Consider the following 19,130-nt stretch of genomic DNA (forward strand, 5'->3'; position numbering starts at 1 on the left):
TATCAACTCCAAGGCACTGAGACAAATATCCCGCACGAGGAGAACAATCGGAATCTAAACGGACAACCACAAATATTATCGAGAATGGGGTTGGTCTTTTTGAGAAAATTTACCCATACACTTATGACAGATGCATTTTCGGAATAATGAGCTGTCGGAATAATGGGCTGTCGGAATAATGGGATGTCGGAGTAATGGGATGTTGGAATAATGGGATGTCGGAATAATGGTTGTCGGACTAACAGAATGTCACCACAGTATTGAAAGTGGCGTTAAACACCAATAAATCAATCATGAGACACCAAGTTTTTTGTCTCAAATTTAGAGCATGGATCTTAATACTCAAAATGCATGCGGAGACATAATAATGATTAAAAATACAAAACTAGGAAATGATCATAGAAGCACAATTTTTGTATAAGGCCTGTAGTTGCAATCTTTTACGGATTTTTAGAAAATGAAATAATTTGTGAGTTTGGTAGTTTTTTGTTATGAAGACTGTAGAGGATATTATCAAATAACTTTCATAATGATTGGGTATTTGTTCAAATCATAATTCGAAAACAAAAAACAATGTCGAAATTGAGTCTATAATAAAGTTGCACCTGTGACCTTGACTCATGGATCTCAAAATCAATAGGGGTCATGTTCTTTCTCATGACCATTTTCAAGCAGATTGGTGAATGTTGGACATATGGTTCAAAGAGATCCATTGGAAACCAGAAATAAGGCACATTACAGTCTATCACATGCTGTTGTGACCTTGACCTTTGACTCCAAAATCAGAAGTGGTCTTCCAAAGGGATGTTATCAAGCTAAAATAAAAATTGTCTGAAATTCAAAAATTTGACCAAATTATAGTTCATTAATTGCTTCTGTGAAATTTGACCCAGTAACATCAAAATCAAGAAGATTTGGACATAAATATGCTGGTGCTGTCTAGCTCTAGGTAGAATTGAAGCTGTGAAGAACAAGAATCGTCAATGTTAGATTGTTTTGTCTACCTTTTATTTCTACAAAATTAAATTATTTTGCAATACATACTTGACAGAAGACCAATATGGTGTTTTGTTGTAGTAATAAGATAAACTGTGGGCTCACTTATGCAGAGGCAGATTTAGGGGGGAGCAGTGGCCCCCCTTATGGAGCTTCATATTAGAAAGCCTAAATAAGGAACCAATTCACACATATTCCTTAGATTGCAGCTATAAATTGTTTAGTTGTTGATTGATATGTGAGATATTTTTGTTATCCTTATGTATTGTTATTGTAGACTATCTTGATACAACATTGCAAATAATTCCTGTAGAAACTTTGCTACAAAGGACATCCTTAACAAACAAGAATTAAATTGTAGCTGAAATACAATACATAGCTTTAATTCCAATATAACCTTTGTTTTAACCTTTGTTTTGGTTAAGAATGTCTTTTGTATTCATTTTTTTCAAAAAATATAATTACAACAACAAAAATATTTACTTTCATTGCAGTTTTGTGCCATTTTAAGGAAATTTAAATGTTGCTACATGTTCAGAAATATGCCAAAATGCTGTTAGAACCTTAAAGTAGACACATGAAGCCCTCATACTGATAATTTAAAGAACAAGAGTGCACACACTGAAATGTCTCTCCTGCTTTACTTATGATTGAAGTTATGTTGAAAGTCTGTAATATGAAGGTTTTACTACAAGTTCTCATATAAACTTAACGTTATCAATGAATCATGAAAATGAAGTCACGTTCAGATGAACCATGCTAGACAGAAGTGTACACCTTTCAATCATTCCATACACCAAATATAGTGGTCTTATCGATAATAGTACCTGCAAAACAGATCAAACCACAAAATCTTAACATTGACAAATGAACCATGAAAATAAGGTAAAGGCAGACCCCATATGCAAGGAACCCATATACCAAATATAGTTATCCTCTTACTCATAATAAGTGAGTATTTTCACTTTAAAAAAAAAACTTTTTTTTTCAAGCAGCCACTGAACCATGAAAATGAGGTCAAGGACAATGGATATATGACAGACAGAAACTTCACAACATAAGGTATCAGCATACAAGGTATGAAGAATCCAGGTCTTCTAGCTTCGGAAGTATAAAGCATGTCTCATCTCACGAGACAATAAAATGCTTCGCTGGGGCGCAGCTTGATACGACCGCAGAGGTCGAACCCTGAACAGTTGGGGCAAGTATGGACACAACATTCAAGCTTGATACAGCTCTGAATTTGGATTGTTATTAAATATTTGACACAGCATAGGTTTCTGACACAGAAAGAATGTGGTCTAAGAACTTGAATTTTTTTAATTTACCTATTATGGTCCAATGTCCAAAATCAAAATACATGGTTAGATTCAGCATATCAAAGAACCCCATATATTCAATTTTTGTTAAAATCAAACAAAGTTTAATTTTGGACCCCAACTTGGACAAACTTGAAAACTGGGCCCATAATCAAAAATCTAAACACATGTTTAGATTCAGCATATCAAAGAACCCCAAGAATTCAATTTTTGCTAAAATCAAACTAAGTTTAATTTTGGACCCTTTGGACCTTAATGTAGACCAATTTAAAAAATGGGACTTAAAATTAAAAATCTAAATACACAGTTAGATTTGGAATATCAAAGAACCCCAATAATTCAATTTTTGATGAAATCAAACAAAGTTTAATTTTGGACCCTTTTGACCTCAATATGAACCAATTTGATAGTGGGGCCCACAAATAAAAAATCTAAATTCATGGTTAGATTCAGCATATCAAAGAACCCCATATATTCAATTTTTGTTGAAATCAAAAAAAGTATAATTTTGGACCCCAACTTGGACCAACTTGAAAACTGGGCCCATAATCAAAAATCTAAACACATGTTTAGATTCAGCATATCAAAGAACCCCAAGAATTCAATTTTTGTTAAAATCAAACTAAGTTTAATTTTGGACCCTTTGGACCTCAATGAAGACCAATTTAAAAAACGGGACCCAATTTAAAAATCTAAAAACACGGTTAGATTTGGCATATCAAAGAACCCCAATAATTCAATTTTCGATGAAATCAAACAAAGTTTAATTTTGGACCCTTTTGACCTCAATATGAACCAATTTGATAGCGGGGCCTACAAATAAAAAATCTAAATACATGGTTAGATTCAGCATATCAAAGAACCTCATATATTCAATTTTTGTTGAAATCAAACAAAGTTTAATTTTGGACCCCAATTTGGACCAACTTGAAAACTGGGCCCATAATCAAAAATCTAAATACATGTTTAGATTCAGCATATCAAAGAACCCCATATATTCAATTTTTGTTGAAATCAAACAAAGTTTAAATACTGGACCCTATCTTGGACCAACTTGAAAACTGGGCCCATAATCAAAAATCTAAACACATGTTTAGATTCAGCAAATCAAAGAACCCCAAGAATTCAATTTTTGTTAAAATCAAACTAAGTTTAATTTGGACCCTTTGGACCTCAATGTAGACCAATTTAAAAAACAGGACCCAAAATTAAAAACCTAAATACACGGTTAGATTTGGAATATCAAAGAACCCCAATAATTCAATTTTAGATGAAATCAAACAAAGTTTAATTTTGGACCCTTTTGACCTCAATATGAACCAATTAGATAACGGGGTCCACAAATAAAAAATCTAAATACATGGTTAGATTCAGCATATCAAAGAACCCCATATATTCAATTTTTGTTGAAATCAAACAAAGTTTAATTTTGGACCCCAATTTGGACCAACTTGAAAACTGGGCCAAAAATCAAAAATCTAAATACATGTTTAGATTCAGCATATCAAAGAACCTCATATATTCAATTTTTGCTAAAGTCAAACAAAGTTTAATTTTGGACCCTTTGGACATTAATGTAGACCAATTTGAAAACTGGACCCAAAATTAAAAATCTAAATACACTGTTAGATTCGGCATAACAAATAAATAAATGTGATCAAAGATTTTACAAATCTAATGCGCCATACTGTGCAATTAAAGATTACTTCTTGAAATTTTTCAATATTTGAAATTTGAAAAAAAAATAATATTTGAAGAATAATTCTTTTTAATTTCTGAAATCTGAAATGAGAAAAAATTGGCCCCCCACAATTTCTTTTTATCCCCCCCCCCCCCTTTTTCCCCCAAAAAAATTCTTTCCCTCAAGATATGGTCATAATCTCAATTCAAATTTCCAATGGAGTTGGCAACCATAATTACCCATTTAAATTTACCATAGTGCTAACTTAATCTATTTTATAATAGAATTAATAAAAATATAGTGTCAAATCTTTCATATGGATTTTTTTGTAAAAAAAAAAGATGAAAACATTTGCAGATATTTTTACTGGTCTTCCTTTATAAATATGCATTTCTTTAAACATAATTTAAAAGCAGTGTAAGGGAAGTAACCAAAACGTTGTATTTGGATTACCTCCCTTACACTGTTTTAGATTATCTTTATTGTTCATTAACCATTACTTTATACATAATTTAAAAGCAGTGTAAGGGAGATAATTTCAATGATGTATTTGATTTATCTCCCTTACACTGCTTTAAATTATGTTTTGTACTAAAGTATTTGTCCATTAACCAGGACAACCTTGTTTTTCCCCCTTTTTTGCCCCTAATTCCTAAACGGTTTGAGCCATAACCCCCCAAAGCAAATCCTAACCATCCCTTTGTGGTATGGAAACTTGTAGTATAATTTCAGAGAGATCCATACACCGTTCCACAGTTATTGTCTGGAAACTAGAAAATGCTCATTTTTGGCCACTTTTTGGCCCCTAATTCCTTAACTGTTGGTACCATAACCCCCAAAATCAATCCCAACCTTCCTTTTGTGGTATTTAACCTTATGGTCAAATTTCAAAAAGATCCATTCACTTAAACTAAAGTTAGAGTGCGAAAACCAATATGTATTCGGACGACGACGCCGGACGACGACGACGACGACGACGCCAACGTCATACCAATATACGACCACAAAATTTTTTTGCGGTCGTATAAAAATGTGAATATTATTGAAATTTTAGGAAAACTGGTTTGCAGATATATGTATCGGATATCAGAATGCAAGTTCTTATTATTTAATATTGTGATATTCAACCAGTCACATTATTTGCAATAATTTCTGAGTTTACAGTACACTGATTGATTAAACCTACATACAAGGTACATTACCATGCAGTTTAAACATGTCACATTGAATATAAAAATGTCAAAAGTATATCAATTTATTTTCATACAACAATTATTTACTGTAAATGAACATTGAGCCTGATTACAATACAATCTAGTTATAATTATATCACATTTACATACCCAGTTATACTAACACAGTATTACAAGAACCATTTCTCGTTCTTATATAATATATCACGGATCAGGATTTACTTGTTTGGCTGTAAACCCATGTAATGCAGTATATATGACCAATTTAATGTTATGTGTTCTGAAAGAAAGTTTTTTTTTTTTAAAGTGCCATGACAAGGGACTGGTATAAAAGAAAGGGAGGTAACAAGACAGAAATCAATGTGATAATATTCTCTTTTTAATTATTTGCATCATAATTTGCTGTTTCAAAATCTAAAGGACAATGTTTGTAAAATTATCCAAAAACAAAAATATATCTGATATATTATGATATATGATTCTTTCTCTTATGTAACAGATAGTCACATAATCACAATAAAAACTACATGATAATGCTAACGTCTTCTCTCCTTACATATTTGTAATCATTATATAATGAATGAAGCTCTCGATAACATAAAATGATCTCTTATTAAGGATCGCTAGTTGTATCATCTGATGAAACATTTCTTCTGACCGAAAAACTTTAGAATTTCAAAATATATTTCAAATTTTGTCTCTAATTTCTCCTCACAACAGTAATTTAAACATTAAGAATGCGGGAGGTACAATGATGTAATAAATTTCCACCTCTCTACTGAAAAATCTTATATTTGTTCACAAATCAATCTACAGCAGAATTTGTTCATTTATCTTACTGAAATAATATCTAAAGAGATGATAGACATAAAAAACTATGCCATGAATTCTTATTTCAAATTTTACTTTAAAATTTATCTGGAAAATATATAAAAATCAATATAAAATCAATGGCAACTTATTTCTGAAATTAAGGTATATCATTTGTATATGGAATGGTAAAGAGTAAAACAATCAAGTTTTCATGAATGACACCAGAACTTGACTAGTTTAGAAAAACATACCCACATGTAATCATTAAATCAAATGCATATTTGAACACCATGTATACACCACAATACAACTTCTCAGCAAATAATATAACATCATGAAATTCATTTCAATACAAAAAACACATTTACATCATATCAAGACAAAACAAAATGTAAACAATGTACAGACATCCGTTTATATAATATATGCAGTAAATAATTATTAGTTTATACTAATTTTTAGCATTGACAGCTGCAATAATAATGAATTTAATGTAGAAATTTCCTGTTTAACAAAGATTGATTGGTTGATTGTGTTAAAGCCTCTTTCATCACTCTAGGCTATATATATATACATGTACCATGGAGGCCAGTTTTTATTGGTGGATGAAGCCAGAGTGCCCGAGAGAACCTCTGACCCATTTGACAAAGATAAAACCTTGGAGCTTTCATTTAGTACTCATAAATAAGAAGATGTGGTATGAGTGCCAATGAGACAACTCTCCATCCAAGTCACAATGTATAAAAAGTTAAAGAAGACTTTACTTAAACACAGCATGTTGCTGTTAAATTCTAAAACCTTTATTTCTAATCAATAAAAACTTGGGTGTTGTTAGATTAAATTCAGACAGGGATATGTCAGTTTTAAGAACATGTTGTGGAAAAAGGATATGACATATGGCTTTGTATTCTCTTTGTATTAGAAAACTTGACATTTAGAAAAGAAAGAAGCAAGAACTCAAGTTCACTTTACAATACACCTTATCGCTATTTGTCCGCCATTACTGGACATCACAAAAGTTCCCGTAAAATTTTGACGTCATAATAGAAAATATCTGACGCCACAATGGAAAAGTGATTGTTGTATGACGTCAAAAGTTCAAGCGGGACAGATTTTCGGGTCAAGCGGGAATAGCGATAAGGTGTATGCAAATCACTTTCAAAAGAATTCAAATACATTTATTTAGATTTCTTTGTGTTAATCTTTAGCATAGTATACCTTCCTGATTTCAAGATACACAAATTCTGAAAAAAATTATATTTAGAGAAGAAAGAAAATTTTTGAATTTAAAGACTAAATGTTTTATTGACATGTCTTCTTGTCTTTTTGATATTTTCAATATCTATAAATACAATTGATATAAATAACAACTGTTCATCTACCCATTAAATATCATGCAAAAAAAGTTCACTAATGAACCTTTTTTTGTTGATAACAGTTTGAGTTTATGGTACAAACACATTTTGTTAACTGGTATGTCATCTGTAGTTCTTTTTCAAAGACATAAAATAAGATTGATTTAAAAACAAATGAAATTAGGAACAAATATATGATCATATTTTACAGATGAACCAGTAAAAGAATGTTGGAATATTGTAAAGCTTTGATGTAAAGGATCTCATCACAGAATAATCAAAAATCATATTTACATAAATATACAAATATGGACAATCAGTTTATAAGTAAACAAACAAAACATTATCAGTGATTGGCTAACTGTAAAACAACACAGCTTCTGATTGGTTGATCCAGTTAGGTACCAGCAACATGGCTGCTTTCAGTACCAACCTTCATTAGTCAGATTTGTGATGTGCTGCAGTTGGTTCCTCTTCATGACAAACTTTATTTGGCTGCAAATGTTGAAAAAATCTGGTCAATATGCTGTGATTGCATTTATTTACAAAACAAATAAATTCAAATAAATCAAGACAAGTCTTTACCACTCAAATTTCTTTACATCAGACTACAGGCGATATATTGTTATGAAATAGCAAAATATTATTGTGAGATGTTCAGAAACAATTTTTAATTACTAATTAACCATTTGAAAAGTGCTTGAAATATTTGGGCTGTTCATATTTTTGACATAATGAGCTTCTGCTATTACACCAGTTTTAAGGTCTCTGATGACAAATTTTAACTTTGGATAGTAAACATCTGAGAAATGACATCACAAGAACTTTTACACCATGATGTTTTCTTTAAATTTGGGTCAATAAACACCTGATAAATCAAAAGAAAACCAACTTTACAACTATTACGCAATAGTGTGCTTTACATTTGGTCAATAAACACCTGACAAGTCAAATGATAAACTGTTGGCACAGAGATATGTCTCTCCTGTATGTTATTTTGTTAGTAAAATGCAAATGTTAAAATTAAAATAGCAATAATTTAACATGTAAACTATGCAAAACATTCAAAGTCAATGAACCATTACAAAAGAAACAGGGCCAAATAATCTTTGTGGAAATGATATATGCTAATGCTAAAACAACTGTATACCATACATGTATATTATTGTATTCCCTTTAACTGACTTACTCACAAACTTATACATGTAAACTATGCACAGTTCCAAAGTCAATGAATCATGACTGAGTGGAGGAATCATATCAATTCCAAAGAAATAAGATGTACTAATGTAAATGCAACTCAGCAACTGCATACCAAAATCATTGACTAACCATTAGTATAGTTTATCCTAAACTGTCCAACATGACCTAATCACAAACTTTTACATGTAAACTATGCAAAAATTTCAAAGTCAATAAACCATAACTGAGGGGGCATGGACGAATTATCTCCATTGATATGAGAGTTTCAAAACAGGCAGATTTAGGGGGTCTAGGGGGGCTTAGCCTCTCTTTTGGAGCTTCATACATGATAAATGCATAGACTTTTTACAAGTATCACTCCAAACATTGGCTTGCCTGGCCCCCTCACCCTTTTCAAATCCGGGATCCCCACCTGGCTCATGCTAATTCATCTGGGGTGGGGGGATGTTTCCTTATTTTATTTGTTGTTTTTTTTAGGGGGGGAGGGGGGGGGGGGGGGGGTATTGTTTCCCTGTTTTAATTGTTTTTCTTTTCACATAACAGTAGTATAACTCTACTGAGGACTAATTGTACTTACTTATTTATAAACCATAGAACTATGATTACAAATACCAGTAATGTTATTTCACACCATCTGATTTAAATTTCATTTGATTTTCTATAATTTGAAATATTTCTCCTGGCTGCGGTATTCTTCCTGTTTCTAACTTTGACCAAACTGGAACATCTGTGCCATAAAAAAAGATGATACATGTATATGTTAATTGTTAGTTTCATCGTCATGTTCATACAAAGTCATTTATGTTGATTACTCAGAAATCACTAAATCATTTTTTTTCCAATTAGTCAGGAATGTTATGGAACTTTATATGGAACAGCAAATACAAAATTTGAAATTTTTTTGCATTTCCAGAAAATGATCATATGTATCCACTTTAATGTAGATTAGGATTACATTGTTTTTAAAGAACATAATGTTGTAAGAATCAGATAAGAAGTAATTATAAGTAATTATCACATTGGCTGCAATGACATATTGATAACTTGATTTTACAGTCAAATAAAATCGATATATAACAAATAAAATAAATCTTTTTACTTTTACTCCTATGACATCATACAACAAGATGTGTTATCAAGATGTCAAAGAAGTTGAATTGCATCAAAATAAAATGAGAATGCACAGAAAATGATACAGTTCCTAGCATTTTTACTTTAACAAAAATAAAAGTTAATGTAATAAAAAATTATTAATAAATCCAAGAATTTGAAATCAGTTATAAAAATATTCATCTTGTGACCAAAAAACATTGAAATGACGTAATATAAAGATAAAGGAAGAATGTGTCTGAGGACACAAATGCCCCCTCTCAAGCTTGCTTATATTATAATATGTGAAAATACTTTTGGGACAGACAGAAGGAAGAACAGACAAAAAGACGAAAGGAAAAGGGTAACACTTAATGCCCCCTTCACCTAGCAGTGAGGGCATAAATATATCTTATAAAAATTTACAGTTAAAAGAGACATCAAATGCACCAATGGATATCATATGTCCTTCTACATGTTCTATGGAATAGATAAAAATATTCAAATGTTACGGCAGCAATAAATTTGACTGTCCTAACTCATATGTAAAAGTTACCATAAAAAGAGACTTCAAAGAGACCATTTAATATCTATCCTTTATTACCCAGTATACAAAATCATTCTATTCATAGGAACTCCAACAAACCAACTTCAAACGTTTAAAGTGTGATGCCGCAAAATCATTAAGTATATGTTAATTAACTAGATATGTCAAATCGATGCATGGGTTCAATCAAATTTTTTGGAACTCCTTCATTGATTGTATTTACAAAATATACTGAAATAACCAGATGTGTACTTAATTGTCAAGGAAATGACATTTAAAGACCATGTCACTAAATGGCAAATTTGTTAGTTTTTAAGTGTTTTACTGTGTTAAAAAAATACAAAGGAAGACAAGAAAACTCAGAGAATGTTTTCACCAAAAATCTGAAGATTGAAAATACTCTCAAGTCATGAACATTTCAGCTTAAGTTACAATCAATGTTAATCGTAAAGATTTTTTTTCATGAGAAGGCTGCTGTCTATTGTATACTGTCATATTTGTTCCAGTGGAAATAATATTCTAGAATATTTGTTCCATTTGGAACTTATATTATGAAGGAACTCATATATTCTATGACAGCAGAATATTCATTTTCATCTTGTCTTGTGCCAAGTACTTCTTACCAGTTGGTTATTCATTTTCAAAAACCTCCTGCCCCAAAAATAAATATAATCTTACCTTCCTTCCAATACAATTCATTTCATTTTCGTTTATTCTATTAAATCTTGACTGATTTTTTAGATCTTTTCTACTTTTGCCTTTGTTTATTGAAATGATGCAAGTGTTGTCATTCATGTAGCGATCTACACATAAACATGGGAGTTTTCCTGTTTAATTATATTGGTAGGTAGGTAATACATTCGATACAAATCACTTGATAAGATTAGCTCCAGTTAACAGAACAAGCAAAGGCAGCATCATAGATCCCCCCCAAAAGGAATTATCACGTACTTGACAAACTGTGTCAAACCTTTCATTTTCTAAAGAAATCAGTGGAGATGGGAATGTGCTCATTTTTTGTTGGAGTTCCTGTCAATATAATACTTCCATGTCAAAACTTACAAGAAGACTTCAAAGGCACCAGAAGATATGATTATATAAATCTTAACTTTGAAAGAGACTTCAAAGGCACCAGTGGATATTATTTGTCCTTCAATGGCTAAAATATTAAAAACTTACCTTTAAAATGTTGAGAGACTTCAATGGCAAAAAAATCACTAAATATCAAAAACTTACCGTTAAAAGAGACTTCAAAGGCACCTGTGGATATCATCTGTCCTTCAATAGCATTACTGATAAAAAATATCATTAAACAAGCATAAATCTGAAAAAGAGAAAAATACAGTATTTCTATATTTATCATATTTCTACTGTATATTATACCGTATATCGTTTTTTTACATGTGTGTTTAATTTTTGCTTTGTTTGCGGCAGAAAGAAACACAAAAATTTGACCCCTTTTAAATTACCCTGCATATTCCAAGATTTATAGTTGTTTGAAAGTTTCATACATAATACTGTCAAGTTATGAGTCTTTTGTTGTGTTTTTTGACAGATCACAAGCATGTGCATACTTAATTAAGATCACTGTTTTCATAATAATTAAATTGGCTAATCATACATGTCACACTTTTGACAACACAGCAATCAGTGGCATGTTAAAAATGTTTTTTAGCCACAATCTATTGATTGGTGTCATCACCCGAATCTTTTGCCTATAATGTAAAATTTAAAAAAAAAAATCACATTTACACGAATATTGGTATTTATCTGTAACGATTAAAACCTTAAATTTTAGCATGCCCTAATATTCATAATTTACAATCCATGAAAGTTCTCTCAATTATTTGTATTTTCCTCTGTAGTACTCATATTTATTTGCAATCGATTAACTGTCATTTAATAAAAGTTCATGTTGTTTACATCTGTAAAAAAAAGATACAATTCTTTTTTTGCGTGTATTTTCCCAATCAGCGAAAATTATACACAGTGAAAATTTAACCTGCCCATTTTGTAATCAAATCGTGAAAAAAAGTTGACGCAAAAAAGTTGATATACGGTATTAGGTATATGTTATTCATGCAGGTTTCAGACAGTATATATAATGTGACATTTCCAGCTTATGGTTTATATTCCCTGAGCTGAAGACGAAGGGAATTTAAACCCTAAGCTAGAAATACTATATATAGTAACCTAAATTACACTTGTATCACAGATTACCCCTGTCTCAATCTTACCTGAAAACTATGTATAGTTACCCAATCACAACACTCAACACATTTGTAATCCAGTACACTGATCCAGTATATAGATGGATGTCTTTTTGGTTTTTTTTGTGTTCTTAGGTTGATTTGTATAACCCCAAATTTCCTCTTATTTCTGTTTATGTAGATTAATTTTCTTCATGCCAAATTTTTTATTTTAGCTCTCAAACCACCACAGTGGATGATGCGTTTACAATGTTATAAATATAGTTTTGTTATGTTTATCTTGATAAAGGCAAATCTTTTCATTGCATCCATTGGGAAAGTTTAATTTCCTTGATTCCATAAACATGACAAAATAAAAAGTACAAGATGTCTAGTGTTCATTGTCTTACATAAGCTAGGGTCAAACTAAAACTGCTATCATGTTAGTTTGACCCTAGTTACTCTCATGACTATAGACTTAACAGTTTGTTTGAAATGGCAATCAATGAACTTTTTCACTTGTCTGTTTAACTTCAATGATCATGATGATAGGAACCTGAATCCATTCAATACCGGCTGTAATACACATTTGTGTATCAGTTCACACAAATACTTACTTTATTTTCTTGAGCCCAGGTAAAAACACTAGGCGTATCCATATTGAGAAGTGTAAAAGGGTTCTGTCCACTAACAATCATTACTATCACAACTAATTTAAATATGCTGAGAAATTGAGCAATGGCAGAACGAGTCGGAGGTGGAGGATAATTATCTCCCTCGATGCTCAGTTCTGGGAACCGCTCATGTAAAGCATGAGCGTATTGCTCAAAAACTTTCTTGTACCCTCAGGAGTAACTGCAAAAAAAAAAAATTAAAACAATTTAAAGAATACATTTCAAGGTTTAGCTTATCCCTTTCTTTTTAAAATATATAGTTCACTTTTCCCAGCCTTTGCATTGTTGAAAGTTCAGTTACTATTTATCAAATAATATATAAATGCAACACAAAGTAACACTCTCAAATGTGTCCCTCCCCAAAAGCATGTTTTATATATATTTTACTCAACAATGTCATTATGTCCTTAAAACTACATCTTTCCAAAACACTGCATTTTTCATCCTCTCATACATTATACGTATCTCCTTATTTTTTCTTCCCTAAAACTTTTTTATTTATCTCTTCAAATATGCTGACAAATGCATCGCTGTTTAACTCAAATCGTGACAACTGAAGCAACAAATCATTAAGTCTGATAATTTGGAAAGTTCTTTACAGCCGCCAAAATATGGGGGGGAAACATTTCGAAATTACAAGACTTCATGATTCATTCCTTGCATTTGCAGTTATACAGTGCATGCATTTGACAACAATGTCCATTGTCAGTAATACACTAAATAAGAAATAAAAGCTACTAATTTGAACTTTTTAATTTCTGGATGAGTTTAAATATTAAGGAATATTTACTAAATTTTTGTTTTAAATATATATATAGAAAAGGGGGAATTCCCCAAGCACCTGTGATAGGATCCTCTATGAGGTCAGTAAGGTTGAGAGCTATTGCAATCAATAATGAGAAACAAAATTGAAGAAACCAAGTTTCTGCTGTAGTACAAAGACAGGAAAAGATCAAAACTACCTTCCAAGTACATCAATCATTGTCAATACTGAAGAATTCAGTGAATATTTCGCAGCAGAGAATAAAAGATTTACAGAGTTAAAATGGAAACTTTGAAATAGGGACCTTGTAAAATTGCTGAATGTATTGAAAGGATGGCTGTTGTATTTTTTGCCAAGGAATCCAGGTACAAATGTTAATTGAATAAAAAAATAATTTTTCACACAGACACAATTAAATATATACAATAAATTGCTTCGCTGAGCGCAGCTGTATACGACCGCAGATGTCCAACCCTGAAAAGTTGCGGCCAAAATGGACACAATATTCATGCTTGATACAGGTCTGAATTTGGATTGTAATTAAATTTTTTACACATAATAGGTTTCTGACACAGAATAACTGTAGACAAAGAGCATTTATATTCAATTTTTTGCTTTTGTGCAATACACTATGCAAATTGACCCCCCCCCCAAAAAAATAAAATTTTACCCCGTATTTTGCGTTTGTGCAATACACTATGCTGTTGAATATTAACCCCCCAAAAAAAAATATATGAAGAAATTTTCTTTTAATTTCTGAAATCTGAAATGAGAAAAATTGCCCCCCTCCAATTTTTCACCTCCCCCCTTTCCCTTATTCCAAAAAATAATTCTTTCCCTCAAGTTATGGTCAGTATCTCAGACAGTCATCATTTCTTAATACATAATTTACAAGCAGTGTAAGGGAGGTAATCAAACATTGTTATTTAAATTGATTTGGATTTTGATTTGGATTACCTCCCTAACACTGCTTTTAAATTGTCTCAATTGTCCTTTAACCAGAAAAACCCTTGTTTTTCCCCTTTTTTTGCCCCCAATTCCTAAATGGTTTGAGCCATAACCCCCCAAATTCAATCCTAACCATCCCTTTGTAGTATGGAAACTTGTGGTATAATTTCAGAGAGATTCATACACTTTAACACAAGTTATTGTCTGGAAACTACAAAAATGCTTATCTGGGCCCCTTTTTTGGCCCCTAATTCCTAAACAGTTGGGACCATAACCCCTAAAATCAATCCCAACCTTCCTTTAGTGGTTATAAACCTTGTGTTAAAATTTTATAGATTTCTATTTACCTTTACTAAAGTTATTATCCGGAAACCTTCTGTCTTCGGAAGAAGTCGACAACGTGATACCAATATACGACCAAAATTTTTTTAATTTTTGCGGTCGTATAAAAAAGTAACACGTACATAATACTTAGACTTTTGAGATGAAGAACAGTAATAAACGCACTGTTCCTTTGCTTTATGTGCGTTTTTTTCTGTGCATGTACATTTGTACTAATTTTGTGTTATGGATGAATACCCCATATCCTTTGTTTTTCTATTATAATGACAATTAGATTTTACTTTAGTGGCCCAACCTATTTACAGCTACGAAATGTATACTATATTTAAACTATCCTTTACCCTATTGGCCTTAACCTTATGGTACCCTAACCCATGTCTAACCATAACACAAGCCCTAACCTAACCATAGATGAACCCTAACTATTAAGCATGTTAAGTAAAGGGACCCTTAGCTAAGTACACATTAAGTAAAAGAAGGCCAAAATTATTTTAAACGGGACACAAAAAACATCTTAAACACACATAGCAATCCAATCTGTACTGAGAAGTTACTAGATTCTTGGATAGAAATAATGTCATACAGTTGTGTAACTACAGGTTGTAATGATCTCATGACTTAGTTTAATGGGAGATTGAAAACAGTGCATTACATTTGTACGCAAAAAACATTACGTTTGCATGCAGCTTTTGATTACATTTGCGCACATTCATTTTACAGGTAAACTTGGGTAATTACAGGTAAATTATACTTATTTATTTATTTAACTATTATTTTCCAGCAGGATAAGTCGGTTTTATTATGCATAAGCCTTTAGTCCTGGAAATATATACAGATAAAAATGTAAAAACATTGCAAATCTATAAATTGAAGTACTGATTTTACATGTCGTAACGTGCTGAATATTTTGAAGCCCACTAATGTACTGCTTTCAGGAAACACAAAACACAAAAATACATGGATTTGCTGAATACAATTACTCATTGTAGTGAGCATGGAATGATTCCAGGCAGTTTGTAGTACGCCTAGATTCTGCTTATGGTAGTGATGCCCAAAGACTTGGAGGAAATAGGGAATCTGGTGAAATACCTTTGCAATTATTTACGGTGCATCGCCATGAAATATCCTCTCAAGTGCCTTGACGCAGCTTTAAAACTGACAAATTATTTACTAAAGCGATCAGTTTTCTGTAAAATTCTGTAAAAATTACTATTTACTCTGAAATATTCGCAATTAAGATACATGTATGTCTTAACTATTACGGGATTTCTCATGATCCTTTCTTTTAATTTTTAGAATTCAATATGAAAAATGTATAATTTAAATTTATAAATATGTTCAAAATTCATAATTACTATAGTTATATCTTTTATGAATTATCTTCATTTTTACCTGTGTTACCTGTGAAATGAATGCGCGCAAATGTAATCAAAAGCTGCGCATAAACATAAAAAATTTAATCCCCAAATGCACGCAAATGTAAAGCGCCCATTGAAAAGGTATCAACAGTTTACCTGACAGTAATTAGTTTAAAGGTTATTAAAAAGGTATGGAGAGTACATGTGCTAGTAATTAGTTTAAAGGTGATTAAAAAGGTGTCATGAGTACACATGGCAGTATGCACCTGTAATGATAGGTCATGTTCATTCAAATAAGTCATGTGTATATTTACATATAATTAAAAAATGAAATAAAAACTATTGAATATTAACTGAAGTAGTTTAATTTTCTTTTATCATTTGTTTATATCTAGTTAATGTAATTCAAATTTCTTTGTTGTAACACTAAATTGGTGTAATATAACTAATTTTATTATTTTAATTGATAAATACATGTACATTGTAATTTCAATTAAAATAAATAGCATTAATATTGTTTATCTTACTTAAATTCTTCTAGAACAGTAGTCCAAGGTTGTTAAAGGCAGAGTTTGTGAGGCCAATTTTGTTGTACACCAAGTTTGTTATCATGGTTATAGTCTGAATTTATTATTGGCCAAGATATCAGGGAGTCAAAGCAAAGTTGTGATATTTAAAAGAAAATAGAAGAAATGTCTCTAATCAAAATACTATTTGAAAAATTGCATCATATCGTCCACCATCATGACCATTGATATTATAACCTGTATTTACTACACATGCAACAAGTCACTATACATCCCTTTTAGATAATTTTCTAAAAGCGGATGATCATGGATTGACCTAAAAAAAACATGGGCAGTATTAACTGAGGTTGTTACAACTTGTGCTGGATCTAGATTTTGTACTTGGGGCTGTTACAACTTGTGCCAGATCTACTTGGGACAGCAACAACTTGCGCAGGATCTACTTGGTGCCAGAACTTTATAAAACTCCCTACACAAGACATCCAAATTACCGTCAAAATTTCGACCAACCATTCATGTCTGTGTATGCATATTAGTTTTTGAAGTGGCTGTGCACTGCATCTCAACAGCCTCCTAATAACCACTTTAATTTTTGTTTGACCTCTTAACAATCCTACGGCATAGGAGTTTCTGGATTAGCCCCGGTCAGATTACAAGGTATACAAATAAGGAATACATCAAGACACAAAAAGATGTGAGAAGAGCAACAAATTAAACAAGATAAAATCAAAGAAGTGCAGGATATGGAGTGTTGTATATATATTTGATGGCACTTTGTCTTGTACATGGGGGTTTGAACGTTCAACCATTTCACATTTTAAACTATCCCATGTATATAGTAAACCTTTATTTTTTTACTAGTCTAAGTCTAAGATGAGATAACCGCTGTTTAGCCAGACAATCTGGGGCCGAGGGACGTCAGACCTCGTCCCATATCAAAAAGTGGATATTTGCCCGTCCAAAATCGATGCGCCGCTTTGTTGCTTCTGGAGCCGACTGACGGCCTTGGATCCATATAAATCGGGCCTCAGTTTGTTCATTTTTCATTTATCTCTTCATTTATGCAAGTTTCACCTACCTGCCACCCTTTATTTTCTCATATTTGGACAGTTTTTACAGTGACCCATCGATTCCTGCATTTTAACTTTTATTTTCAAATGGACGTCAAGTTACGAGAGACTTCGCGGCCTCGAGACTGAGACCACTTTTCTCGAACTATTTTTTTACTTGGTCACCTGGAGGGGCATAATATAAGAAGTGGACGCTTACCAAAAAAGGAATCTGATTGTGGGAGTTGCTAAGGCTAATTTTGGAGCTTTAATATCTTTATGTACGTCAGCTTGTTCAGTCTGTGAGAGATCTCTCCATGTAAGGAATATAAATGCAGCAAAAACTGCAACCATTGAAAATTGAGCCATATCGGCCATTTGCTTTTTCTTCTTTCGATTTACTCTAGACTTTCCTATCTCATCCGAAGTCAATGGTATTATTCGCAAGCAACTTCCTTATCGTCAGATTGTTTCCTCTCCGAATCATTTGTAATAAGACTACTTTTTTTTTAATAATGTGAAAAGAGGATCTTACTAATCTGAAATATAATATATAGATGTCAGTATACTATCCCCAGCACTAATTCACGACGATAAGACTAATCTAGCGTCATGAAGCGACAAGAAAACAAATTTAGCATGAAGAAATTTATATTTCAAATAAATAGATATAGAAACATGAGACAATGGCGAATATATTCTAGAGCTATAAAGACTGTATAATAAATGTTTATAGTGATAAACCTATACCTCCATCAAGTATCAGGCAATGATTCAAGGAAATAGATAAACAAACTCCAAGTTTTATAAGTTTTTAAACCTCTATCCCATCGGAATACAGGTATTAAACTGGCTGAGATTCTATATGTATATATATGTAAATATGCATTATGTAAAAAAATTCACTCGCACTAATAGGTGTAAATAGAATTCAATTATGGTTTCTACATCTCTGTATATTTTTTTAGGACATTAATATCTTATGAAAGACTGTATACAACCCTTTTTATCTTACAATTTTAATTCTTAATAGTAAAACTAAGGGCTTTTAATACAGTGTGATACGGATGCTCCGATAACGGAG

The 19,130-nt window shown here is 31.8% G+C and overlaps 1 protein-coding gene and 1 long non-coding RNA gene across 2 annotated transcripts; both read right to left on the reverse strand.

Moving 5' to 3' along the window:
- Positions 1-1,254: 1,254 nt before the first annotated feature.
- On the reverse strand, positions 1,255-5,032 carry LOC127737556 (uncharacterized). Its single transcript, XR_007999687.1, has 2 exons — positions 3,532-5,032; positions 1,255-2,610 (listed from the first exon to the last, which is right to left on the reverse strand). It is a non-coding gene; the product is annotated as an uncharacterized LOC127737556 (long non-coding RNA).
- Positions 5,033-5,235: 203 nt separating this feature from the next.
- LOC127737549 (selenoprotein T2-like) lies at positions 5,236-18,443 on the reverse strand. The gene is made up of 5 exons (XM_052248383.1): positions 18,267-18,443; positions 13,003-13,240; positions 11,433-11,520; positions 9,138-9,287; positions 5,236-7,852 (listed from the first exon to the last, which is right to left on the reverse strand). The coding sequence occupies exons 1-4, from the start codon at positions 18,422-18,424 to the stop codon at positions 9,181-9,183; spliced, it is 591 nt and encodes a 196-aa protein (XP_052104343.1). The 5' UTR covers positions 18,425-18,443; the 3' UTR covers positions 5,236-7,852; positions 9,138-9,180.
- Between the last annotated feature and the right edge of the window lie 687 nt (positions 18,444-19,130).

The sequence above is a fragment of the Mytilus californianus genome, unplaced genomic scaffold (assembly GCF_021869535.1).
Source record: "Mytilus californianus isolate M0D057914Y unplaced genomic scaffold, xbMytCali1.0.p SCAF_4, whole genome shotgun sequence".
Lineage (NCBI taxonomy): Eukaryota > Metazoa > Mollusca > Bivalvia > Mytilida > Mytilidae > Mytilus > Mytilus californianus.